Below are 12,374 nucleotides of genomic sequence, written 5' to 3'. Positions count from 1 at the left end.
TTTGTAATCTGACACCCAGTACTTACTGACAAGGGCATGGACTAAATAGACATTGGCTGGTAAATTAACCCCTGTGGGAATATCTTTTAATATTTGTGTATGTACTAATGTGAAATGCTTCGTCTTACTCACTTTTCTTAGAAACAACTCACTTTCCTCCTAAAGATGAATTCATTCAGTTTAATAGTGCATTTTCAACAGGCTGCAGTTCACCAGTGAACTATGCTTAAAGAGTTAACAAACTGTTTTTTTACTGATGGTAGCAAAATGTGTGTTTACAGAAAAGTTGACTGTCTTTGAAACATTGTTGTCCTCTCATGTGTAATGTAAAAGGTTGCACATAGCATTTAGGAGTGTTTAGTCAAGCATTCATTGTAAGAGCAATATCCAGATAAATTCTCCACCGGATCTGTGACATCACAAAAATGTCATGAAGCTTATGCATGGGTCACAGGGGTTTGTGTTCTGTTGATTTGTCATTACACAATGCCATCCTCCGTTCCTACGCGTTTGGGGAGTTGGGGCAAAGTAAAAAGGAAAAAGCAGAAAGGTTCAAGGTGACTTCTTCGATTTGGTGCACATTTTTATTGGCTCAGCTTGCTAACACTCCAGTTAGCCAACAGTGTTATACCTGTGGGGTTCTTAAGTGTATGAGCATATAATGAAATGATGCATGCAAAACTTGTTAGTGTATGCAGCATCTCTCTGGATACATCTATTCAAGGTCAGTTTTTTCTCGTCCTGTTGGAAGGCGAACCTCCAACCCAATTTGAAATCTCTGGCAGACTGAAACAGGTTTTCCTCAAGAATTGCCCTATATTTAGTACCATGCATTTTTCCTTCAATACTGACCAGTTTTCTAGTCCCTGCCAATGAAAAGCATCCCCACAGCATGATGCTACCACCACCATGCTTCACTGTGGGAATGGTGTTCTCGGGGTGACGGGAAGTTCAAGTTTAGTCTCATCTGACCAGAGAACCTTCTTCCATGTGTTTGGGCAGTCTGCCACATGCTGTTTGGCGAACTCCAAACATGTTTTCTTATTTATTTTTTCTTTTTTCTGGCCACTCTCCCATAAAGCCCCGCTCTGTGGAGTGTACGGCTTATACTCCCATCTCCGCTGTAGACCTTTGCAGCTCCTTCAGTGTTATCTTAGGTGTTTTTGTTGAATCTCTTATTAATGCCTTCCTTGCCCAGTCTGTGAGTTTTGGTGTGTGGCCTTCTCTTGTCAGATTTGTAGTGAATCCCTATTCTTTCCATTTTATTATAATGCATTTAATGGTGCTCTGTGGGATGTTCAAATTTGGGATATTTTTTTATAACCCAACCCTGCTCTATACTTCTCCACAACTTTCTCTCTGACCTGTTTGGAAAGTCCTTTGTTTTCATGTTGCTTGCTTAGTGGTGTTACCGACTCAGGTGCCTTTCAGAATAGGTGTATTTATACTGTCATTGTGTGACAGATCATGTGACACTTTGATCGCACACAGGTGGACCTTAATCAACTAATTATGTGACTTCTGAAGTTAATTGGTTAGACCAGATCTTATTTAGGGATTTCATAGCAAAGGGGGTGAGTACATATGCATTCACAACTTTTCAGTTTTTAATATTTTTTTAAACAAGGTACATTTTCATTCCACTTAAACAATTATTTATATTATTATATTACTATAATGTAATAGGCCAGTTACATAAAATCCAAATAGAAATCCATTTTAATTCCGGGTTGTAATGCAGCAAAACAGGAAGAACACCAAGGGGGTGAATACTTTTGCAAGGCACTGTCTATTATCATTATATACATTTTAGGTAGGAAAGGTTCACCCAGACACCAGCTGTACTTTTGCCTAGCTGATGATAGATAACCAACTCTCTTCAACATAATGAAGAATAAAAGTGTTTATATATAAACAAATATATCTGAATCAAAGTCACCTATCAACATAATAAGCTTTCTCCTTTGGAATCTGTAGCTAAGAGAGCAAGCTCTGACGGGTCTTGTAGAGCTTTAGTAGTGATTAGTATGTTGAGCCAATCACAGGCTACAATTTTTAGAAGCTTTAAAGGATTAGCTTGGCCAAATACACCAAATGGTAGTGGCCATTGGTTGCTTTCCCTTGCCTTCATTCTTTGTTAATTGCTTTAGTGTTTTTACTGAAAGGCTTCTTTGGCATAGAAATATGCAAACTGCCACATGACACATGACAGTCCAAGGCCAACAATGCGATATTTGTTAAACAGTTAAATATTTTGGAAGTAAAATTGCAATGAAGTCCTATTTTCCTGTCTACAACAGGTTGAAATCCATGAGCTGTACCAAACAGCTTCAGTTTGGTGCGCATGTAATCCATACACTTCAGTGCATGAGGTTTCACTTCAGACATCAGTGGCTTCAGTTGGATTTTTTTCCTGTAAATTGTAAAGAAGGGCTTTCACAGGTAGGGAAATCTGATCTGTGGGTAGTTTAATTGAAGGTACAATTGTCTGTGTAAGTACAAGTTCCCTTCTTATATTCAATCATTGCACATACAAAAATGTGCTTCCAAGTGTTGAGATGCTGGATCAGTGCATCAGTTTCCCATCTTTACTGCTCAGAATACTTCAAAGGGCACATTATATTTATGCTTTAAAATCCTACTGTGTGTGTACAATTTTGATGATGAGGCGTTGAAAAAGTAAGGAGCTCTGAATACTGAGTGGTTGACTATGATGAGATTTTATTCTCTTTCTGTGTCTTTGTTTTTCCTCTTGGTCGTTTTTGTCACTTGATATCACTGAAACACAAGATATTTATGTTTCATTTGATTCTCAAACGGTCCATTTCTGCGAGTATTTACATATCACAAGCGGCTTGTTTCACTGACAGGGATTGATTCATGATTGTTTCTTGCCTTTATCTGCATCCGAAGTTGAGTGTGTGTGGATGGTTTGTGTATTTGTAAGTCTGCTGCATTATCTTGCTCTTTCTCTACTTTCTCAGCAACTCCTGCGAGAGATGCAGCAGATGGCCAGTCGGCCGTTCGCCACCATCAATGTTGCCTTGGAGACGGATGAGGAGCCGCCTGACCTGATTGGTGGAAACGTGAAGGTGAGTATGACCTTCTAGAGTATGACACTATGGCTAGGCTTGAGAGTGCGTTAATAATTACATTTTTCATAAGGTTAGACCTCATCACACATCTTTATTAACCAGCTGAGTCAGCTGGCCGGAGTGACCATTTTGTACACACTCAAAGCTACTCACCTATTTCCCTCAGGTCTCACTTGTTCTGTTTGTCTTCAGCCTAATAATTGATAGCTCAGTTAAAACAACACCCTCATTGTTACACCTTAATTGGAATGGAGTAAAGCAATTGAGCGCAAGCAATTAAATTTCTGTTTGAATAAGGTGGATAATGCATTTAATAAATTGTTATATAGAAGGCATATAAACCTTTTGAAAGTGTTTACTTTCATGTTTGGAACTTTTGCATACAATCTGCCTATGTGTGTTTGTGTAATGACACTTTGAGTGTAGAAAGTGGTCATGGAAGTTGAGATATTCTGATGTCACTTTTTATGCTTTTTTTTTTTTATCAGAGCTCTGTGTACTGGCTGATATCCATTACTAACATCTTCTAAATTACAGGTTCCCAACCCCCTGTACCCCCTGTCCTACACATATTAGATTTCCCTGCTCCCAGCACACACGATCCAATTAATCAGCTAATTAACAACCTTTGCTGAGTTGAAGTGAGTGTGTTAGAGCAGGGAAACACTGAAATGTGCAGGACAGAGGGTACTCCAGGACCAGGGTCGGGAAACCGTGCTCTAAGTAACCACTCTGACTCTGTTGAAGCTTCTGTTGCAAAGTTATGTGAAACATTGGAGCCATGATGATAACATGCTATAGGGCAATGTGAAAGGTTTGCGTTGTCAATCAACACAACACTGAGTAATGGCACAGCCAAAAAAATCACTGGAAACAGCCAAAAAAACAACTGTGTCCATTTCATACCAATACAGATCAAGAATTTCAAGCTAGTATTGACCACCAGTACTGATACTCATTACTGAACTGGCATATCCCTCGCTGTAAGGAAACTGAGCCTGTAAAGGAAAGATCATGTGTAATGTTAATTTAAAGATTTTGTTTTAAAGACCGCACACAAACTACATTATTAATAATTAATTATTATTTATTATTATACTAATTATTATTTATTAAGCAGAATGTTGTGGGACATAAATAACTACCTTCTGTTCAGTAAGACATTTGAGTACATTTAACAAATGTTAAAAACGCAAGCAGTGCAATTGAAAACTTAGCTGCTTGATACACTCTGACAGGATTCATAAGCTTGTTGTTATGGTAACACTGACATTAAATGCCAGCCCATGCATGCTACCTGCATGATCACATGACGGCTTTTAATATGTAAACGGTACATGTAAATGGTTAGTTTAGAATCTGCAGTCACTGACGTAAATTTAAGCATTTAAACTGAGCCCAACAGCTTCATCTGACTTAAAGTCTTATATATTGAGCTGAGTTTTATGTTTAAAAAAAAAAGAAGAAGAAGAAGAAGAGAATGGTAGTATCATTCATAGAACTGCACTGAGCATTCACATTGTGTATGTGTAGACCAATACATCATCACACAGGAATATAGCTAGAGCTTCAGAATAGTGTGTGTGTGTGTGTGTGTGTTAGTATTCTTAGCAAACATAGTTATATATTTTGATGTTCTTCATCTTGGCCACAGTTTCACTGGAACTCTCCAAATTTTTTCCCAGGGTAGTGGGACAGCCCTGAAGCATAGATTCAATTTAGATTTACCTCTTTTCCATGTTCTCTCTTTCTCCCTGCCTCTGTCTCCTCTCTCTTTGACACATACACACACACACACACTTATAGTGTATTCTGCTTTTAACATGTTTCAGGAAAAAAATCCTTAAAATGGAACAAATACTAGATGGAAAGAAAGCGAATTACAGTTTTGATGTTTCCTGTCCTATGGGCTGTTCACACAGGGTGCAGAACATTTTCTTACCCATGGGAAACCTCACATCTCACAACAGCTAAAAAAGCACTCATTGTTGAATACATGGACTTTTGTGAAACTGAGGACTGATAACCACGCTGGCATTGATCAGTGAATGTATGAGCTTATGCTGCAGAAATCTGAGTGATGCAGCTATGTGGCAGCTGCCTTAGCATCAAGCAGTTCTAAAGTTCAGCCAGATACACACTGCCAGATACACACAGAAGACACTAGTTGGCTAAGTATTTCCAAGATATTGTCAAATAGCTTAAGAATAAACTTGCCAGGAAACATTAAAATAGAGATGGAGAAAACATAAGAGACTGGAATTTAAAGTTATCTGTTTAAGAGTCTTTAAGAATTAAGCACTAGATGGCAGTAGGTGTACATTTATGAAGCAGATGCTTCATAATTGTAACAGTAATAATAATTATAATAGTGCTAGTAATAGCTTGCGGGACAGATTTTGCACACAATGGCTTGTTGATGGTGTGAACAAAAATGTGGTCCATTCAGAACACAGAAGATGTACCACTCTTGTGATCCAATCTGCATTATGTTCAAGAAATTGCTGAGTTTATTTCCCTCCTAATTGCAGTATAACGACGTTGTTTACTGCTACAAATACGGCATCAGAATCTTTTTCAGAACTCTGTAGTTAATGAAAGTAGTTTCTTTCATTATATTCTCAAGTTGTTGAACAAGTCAAGGCTCACTGTTTACTCTGCACTAGTGGCCAGAAAATGGCAAGTTTAACTCTCAGGTCTAACAGAGAGCCATTTACGAGGCCTTACCCGATACTGTACATAACCCATTGAGTAAGCAACCAAACTGTATTAAAGGCAAAGTTTGTTCATACAGAATATGCATGCATCACTGCATCATTTGGTATTTTTTGGTATTTTTGTGATGTTAGAATGTGCATTTTGTACCTTTTAAGAGTGAAAGAGTTTCATTGCTCCTGTTTCAATGTTTCAGCATATAAACCCAGTGCATTCTGATAATTTGGGGATTCACAGACAGGTGCAAACAGAATGAGTGCTGGAACACCATGAGTCATGTAATCATGTCCTTGCTATATATAACTAAAATACAGTATGTTAATAGATAAATATGATACATTTTAGAAATGTCATCTTTTATGATATAATGCATAAATTGTATGTTTAGACTGTGAAATGACTCAATCAGCTCCATGTTTAAATGGCATGGATGCACCTGTGAATTAAAAAGCACACCGCCGTAAGACATGCATTTGTGCAAACATGTAGGAGTGATTGCACAGGTCCTTGTGGTTTCTTGATTAGACAGTGACTGGTATTACACTCTGCTGTTGACAAATCAAGAGACCAAAGTGGATTTATGTTTGTTAGCTCAGCCCAGTGTGTTATATTCCTAATGAAAAGTTGCAGAAGTAAAAATGCTGGAAAACCAATTTCGGTAGCCAGAATAAAGTCTTTCATTTGGGTTGTGTTGAAGCTCTGTGGGCTGGTGGATCTCCAGAAACAGGACTTTTACTTCAAACCTGTTTGAGGTGATTTTAATGTTTGAAGGGAAAAAACATTTAAACCAATGAATATGGAGAAAGAGGAGCAGATGTTCTCCGCATCTTCAGGAATGTCTGTCATGTAGGAGGAATATGTACGTTTTCAGCCTGTCCTGTATTACGCAGCACAAAATTTTATTGTCCTGTCCTGTATTGACACACATTAGGCACATTAACACATGACCAATGACCAATATGTACTTCCCGAATGATAAACTGTGCATGAAACAACTGTGTGATGTGTCTCGGAACAAAGCTTTTTTTTTTTTTTTTTGTAAATATATTTATATATTTATTTATTTAAAAAATAGTTTCTGAACCTCCTAGTTGTTTGCATACCTGGTGAGATGTATCTTTTCAAGTCTGCTAAAGATGTTATTCAAAATAATTTTAGCAGATTTTGTAATTACCAAGTTGTCTCATTTAATTTCATGTAAGAGTTTCATAGCGCTTTTCTAAATATTTTCTCACATTCTTTTTCTTGGCGCTAAATTTCCACCACATTTCCTCCACAAGATGTTTTTCTTGCTATTGTTTTGCGAGACACGACCCCCTCCACATGATATTAAATCACAAAGGAAAATGCAAATAAGTATGCATCGTCTGATAGCGTCGTCTGGCTCATGTGCAAGCAAACTGCTGTTACCATTACTCAGTGGGGATTGTTAGAAAATGAAGGACAGCTTTATGTCCTGCTAGTGATAGAGCCAGAATGAAGTTTTCCCTCTTCAGTAATTCTGGGGATTATTATATGTTACACCTTGTTTGTCCCAAAAAATGAAGGTGGCAGATGTTCTCAGTCCTGCCCTTGCTTGATTGGTTGTGTAACCTTACAGTCGTAAAGAGTAAATAAGATTGCAGTCTGTTATCTTCTGAAATAGTTCTATGATATTTCTAGGCTATTCCCGAAGGATCAAAATGCATGATGCTACCCACCTAGTAACTTTAGCCTCCTGTTCTGTAGGCTTCATTTCTGTTTTCACCTGTCTCTTTCTAGCTGTCCTCTCTCTCTCTCTCTCTCTCTCTCTCTCTCTCTCGCTCCCTCTCCTCTCTTCCTCTGTCTCCCACCCCCTTATTTATAAGAGTTAATTAAACAGAACCTGTGTTTTGCTGGCTCAGTCTGGTTGCCTTAGATAATCTCCCTAGTCCAAACAAAATGTACACATATGTTTCTGGACACATTTCTTTAAAGGCTGTAATTAAATTTTCTGAAGTGTTTCTTGTTTTACTGTGACCCCAGAATTAGATGTGTGTTTGCATTTACAATCAAGAGGTCCACAATAGAATAAGACATGAGTTTAAATGGTGCAAGGTAAAGGCAAAAGGAGGCCTTGCACAGAGTGCGCGTGTGATGGAGCATGAGCTACTGAGTAAGCCTTAGGGACTCAAAGCAAAATAAATGATTAAATCGAGTGAGTGTTGGAATGTGTTTGAGTGGAAGAGTGAAGTTATTCCATGATTTCGCTTCCAAGTGAGGAAGAGGGCATGTGCTTTTAGTCCTGACCAGATTATATACACCCACTGACTAGAGAGTCCACAGTAATTAAACTTGTATTAAGCTATTTCAGGGTGTGTTTATGAGCTGTGTGTGTGTGTGTATTAGGGGTGTAACACAGTGCTTTTATCTGAAAATATTCATATCCATTTTTGTGTATGGATTTAAAGCCAACATGGGTCTGGTCTGTACTGGAAGGTCTTTGTTACCTTTATGGTACACTGGAAAAAAAACAGGGCTCCTCCTAATAGAAGTCATTTTTCATTCAAATTATAACAACAAATGGCAAGTTTCAGAACATAATATTTAGTATAGTTGGAGTATGATCATTTTAGAATGCTGAAAAACATGCACAATAAACACACAAGTTTTACAACATTTTTTAAATTAGTTAAATATTTTTTTTGTGCCCCACAGAGGTTTTGCAGTGCAACTTGCTCTTTTTTCAAAGTTCAGAGACCAGGAGTGCCAGCTTCCATGTGTAATATTATTGTAGATATAGTATACTGAAAATCAGAAATGCACACCACTGTTATCTTGTTTCCTTTAAAAACATGAAAGAAAATGTGTCTCACAAAATCATTGTATATTTTAGTTTAGTGTCAAGTCTTTTGTGTGGTTTCTGAATTGAAGGTTGGCTGGTAATTTTACTGGAAACTTGCAACCCCCCCCCATGAGCTTCAGTTAAAGTTCTGTTAAAGTTCAACATTAAAATTAAAAACCTTGCAACTTCTTTTTTTTGTTTGTTTGATTAGTTTGGCAAGATCCCTGTTCCTGAGGGTGGCAAGCTTTCTTAAAAAAAAAAAAAAAGGATATTCTGCCTACTGTCCGTATCTGTATTTGCTTAGGACATAATATCTGTTCAATCCAAATAATATATTTGTATTCAGTTCCACCTCTAGTATGTATGTGTGTTTGTGTGATCATGTCTTTATATCATAGTGGAGAGCAATTTTCATCACAAGGACAGGAACATCTGGCAGGTTTGACCTACTGGGGTCATTTGGATGATTCCCATGAGGAAAACTGCAGCTTTTATTTAAAAATTAAAAGAGCCAAAATGTTTCCTTTTGGTTGCTGAGGTTATAAGTTTAGAGGTAGATTTAGGTGGAGGCGTAGCACTAATTAGCTACATTAATAACTGTCATTGGAAGGTCCTCATACGGATAGTAAGAAAAGTGTGTGTGTGTGTGTGCGCGATAGCGGTAGCAGTATCTACAGTGTTAGAACTTAATCATGTCAGTGTCATTAATAATTAATTAGACTTCTTGATTTGTGTCTGTGTCTGCAGGCAGTGCCAAAGCCCATAGCTTTGGAACCATGTTTTGGGAATAAAGCAGCGGTGCTGTCCATCTTTATCAGACTACCCAGAGGCCCTGGAGGCATCCCAACTCCAGGACAGTCAGGTGTGTGTCTCATAGTCTCTAAGGCTCTTAATCTGCTCTTCACAGACAGCTACTTATGCTGAACATGCTACATAGTTACAGTAAAAGCTTTCTTTCTCTCTGTGTCTGTCTCAGGCCTGGCAGTAGCGAGTGCCCTGGTGGACGTGTCTCAGCAGTTGTGTGTGGGCTATAAGGAGAAATCTGGAGGGCTGCGCAACCGTAAGCAGCAGCCAATAGCACAGCCGGCTACGTGCATCTGACCTTTACCCTTCATCCCCGATTCCTGAGCTTTGGCCTCCGCCAGGACTAAGCCACGGACACACGCAACCCACATGGCGGAGGTCACATACTGACAGGTGGAGCAAGGATGCAGTCTGATTGGAGAAATGAGACTCCCAGCCCATGAAATGTACCCACATGTTGAAGTAAAGCCGAAGAAGGCGAGAGAGAGATGCACAGAAACGGAGATGGAGGGAACCCTTTCTCACCTCTAATTGACTGACTGCAGATAGGACTTCTGACTCATATCTGCTATGTGATATTTAACTTATTACTGTTGTTCCTGTTTTAGTCCCTTTTTATGCTCAGGAGGAGGTTCCCCTGCACTGCTGCACCATGGTCTCCATGGCAACGTACAGCCAGACCACCCATAGCTAGCTATTATACGTACATCTACCCTTAATTACTTGCCAAAACAAACACAAACGAAGGTCATTCATGAGGCAGGTTGTGTGTCGGTGTCCCTTAAATCATGGCTCTAAGTGCAGTAGAATCTCTGTGGTGTTGTGGGCTTTTGAAGGTGTGTGTTTGTGCATGTTTTCATGTGTGAGAGGGTCGTTTTCACAGTGAAACGACGTCATGCCATTTCTCTATTTGTGAAAAGCAGCCAATTTATTCTCATCTTTTCACTTCAGTCGCTTTCAATGGTCTCTGACACAGATCATTGCTCAGGAACATTTTATCAGTGTTTTAGACTCATACGTTTTTTCCCCCTTTCTCTCAGTCTGATTTCCTCTCTTTCTGCCACCCCAACCCCACATTCTGTATCCCCTGTGAGACCCCATGCCATTTCTTAGACTCATTCTAGCTTCCGACTCAAACAGAACCTGAGGGAGCTGAGAGAGCGTAAAGGCAAAGGCCTCAGGATTAAATCTGGGCAGCAGCTTTTAGAGTTTTTCAAAATGCCAGATGCCATTTTAGACACTGTTGATTTCTACACACACACACACACACACACACACACACACTTGGTGATAGAGTACTTGCAATTACATTTATAATGTGTGTGCATATATGTGTGTTTGTTGGAATTTGTGGTTATTAGGGCTAAAGAGCAGGTTTTAGTGTAGACACACTGGCAGATGAGAAATAGACAAATATGACATTATAAAATGTATAACAGTGGGAATCATACAGCTTTTTGTTAGATGTTTTGTATGTGCATATTTGGTCCAATTATTTTAAAATGTATTTTTAGAGATGTCTTATTCTCCATTCATTCCATTAGGTTCTCTTTAGTTGTCTAGAGGAAAATCTCAATTCATTGTGCTTTCTACTCTTCACTGGTAAAGTTTTCTACATGACCTGAGGGTACTAACATCCCAGTTTATTGAGAAGTTTATTTTTTCATGTAGATTTGAATTCCATCTAACCTCATAATTTTTTCCGCTAGAATATGTTCAGATGCAGGCGTGTTTTGTCTTTTGCACTTCATTACAGCCTAATGAAGTAAGGTGCAGAAACCATTTATTTCTCTCTTGTTTGTTCCATGCAAGTGTCATTTCAGTTATTACTCTGTGTATTACACTGTCATGCACTCTGTATATAACGAGTTGTGACGAGCCTGTAGAATGGAACTGAGATTGGTTTTATGTGTCTCCGATTGCCTGCTGTCAATTCCCTTGCAATGGCTGAGCCATGATTGACGCGACACAGGCCTTTCACAAACATCATGGTCGATCAGACTGCTGCAACCAAACAAGACTTTCCACGGCTAAATCACACAGAACTGAGAACTGCTATGATTGTGATGGGAAACTGCCTTTCATGTTGATGGGTTAAATGTTAAGATCCATCAAAATGAGGAAGTAGCACCAATAGCTTGGGAGCGGTTGAGAACAGCACTGTCCACTTCAATAACTGCTCAATGAAAAGTGAGATGGAAGCTCAATTCTGCAGGTTTAGGCAGCATATAATAAGTTGTAAGAAACTAGGTATGACAAGCACTCACACACACATGCTTTTACACACATAATGAAGAACACAGACATGAAAGGAGCTAGTCTTTTGGTGTGGGAGCCAATTAACAGATTATTTCAGGTCTCAAAGAGATCTTTACCCAGTCCTACGCCTCAGCCCCACCACCTGCTTTCTGTACAGTAATCACTGTAGATATTGGGATCTATAGTATAATGTGTATAATGTAGCAGCTGATGCACTCTTTTTGTAACATAATGATGAACATTAATGTGAATGCCATTTCCGTTGAATGACTTGCTTGGCAGGGCGAGTATCCCCAGCTTTTACAGTGGGAGCTCACTGCAGCTTCTTTTTGTATGTAAGATAGCGAATGTCATCATGAACAAACCTTAAATTAAGCACAAATATGATGTGTAAAAAAAAACAGTAAAACAAATCTTGGGAATTATAACTGGAGCTGTAATTATACATGTACATAAAGAAAGACAATTTTTGTCTATAATAAATGCTGAAATTAAGGGTCCTGTCTATTTACTTTTACCAACAATTAAGTTTAATGAATTAAAGAGAAACACCAAATGTTCAGGTGTGCACACAAGCACAGCATCTTAGCCTGCAATGCCAGTTAGTTCTCTTTTTAGAAATAGCAGTTAGCCTCTTTAATATGATCTTAGCACTGGACTATTCACTGCTAGGGATTATTTCTCTTTTTGCTATATTG

The 12,374-nt window shown here is 38.6% G+C and overlaps 1 protein-coding gene across 3 annotated transcripts in view; it reads left to right on the top strand.

Moving 5' to 3' along the window:
* atrn (attractin) overlaps positions 1 to 12,171 on the top strand; it is a 55,356-nt gene extending 43,185 nt beyond the window's left edge. For all 3 annotated transcript variants that reach the window (XM_053232680.1, XM_053232681.1, XM_053232682.1), the window contains 3 exons: positions 2,985 to 3,092; positions 9,361 to 9,475; positions 9,590 to 12,171. In XM_053232680.1, coding sequence (XP_053088655.1) covers positions 2,985 to 3,092; positions 9,361 to 9,475; positions 9,590 to 9,714 — 348 coding nt within the window. In that variant the 3' untranslated portion in view covers positions 9,715 to 12,171. The remainder of the gene's footprint in view (positions 1 to 2,984; positions 3,093 to 9,360; positions 9,476 to 9,589) is intronic.
* The last annotated feature ends 203 nt before the right edge of the window (positions 12,172 to 12,374 follow it).

Source organism: Pangasianodon hypophthalmus, chromosome 3 (assembly GCF_027358585.1).
Source record: "Pangasianodon hypophthalmus isolate fPanHyp1 chromosome 3, fPanHyp1.pri, whole genome shotgun sequence".
In the NCBI taxonomy this organism is placed as follows: Eukaryota; Metazoa; Chordata; class Actinopteri; order Siluriformes; family Pangasiidae; genus Pangasianodon; species Pangasianodon hypophthalmus.
This window is presented reverse-complemented; position numbering and strand designations above follow the sequence as displayed.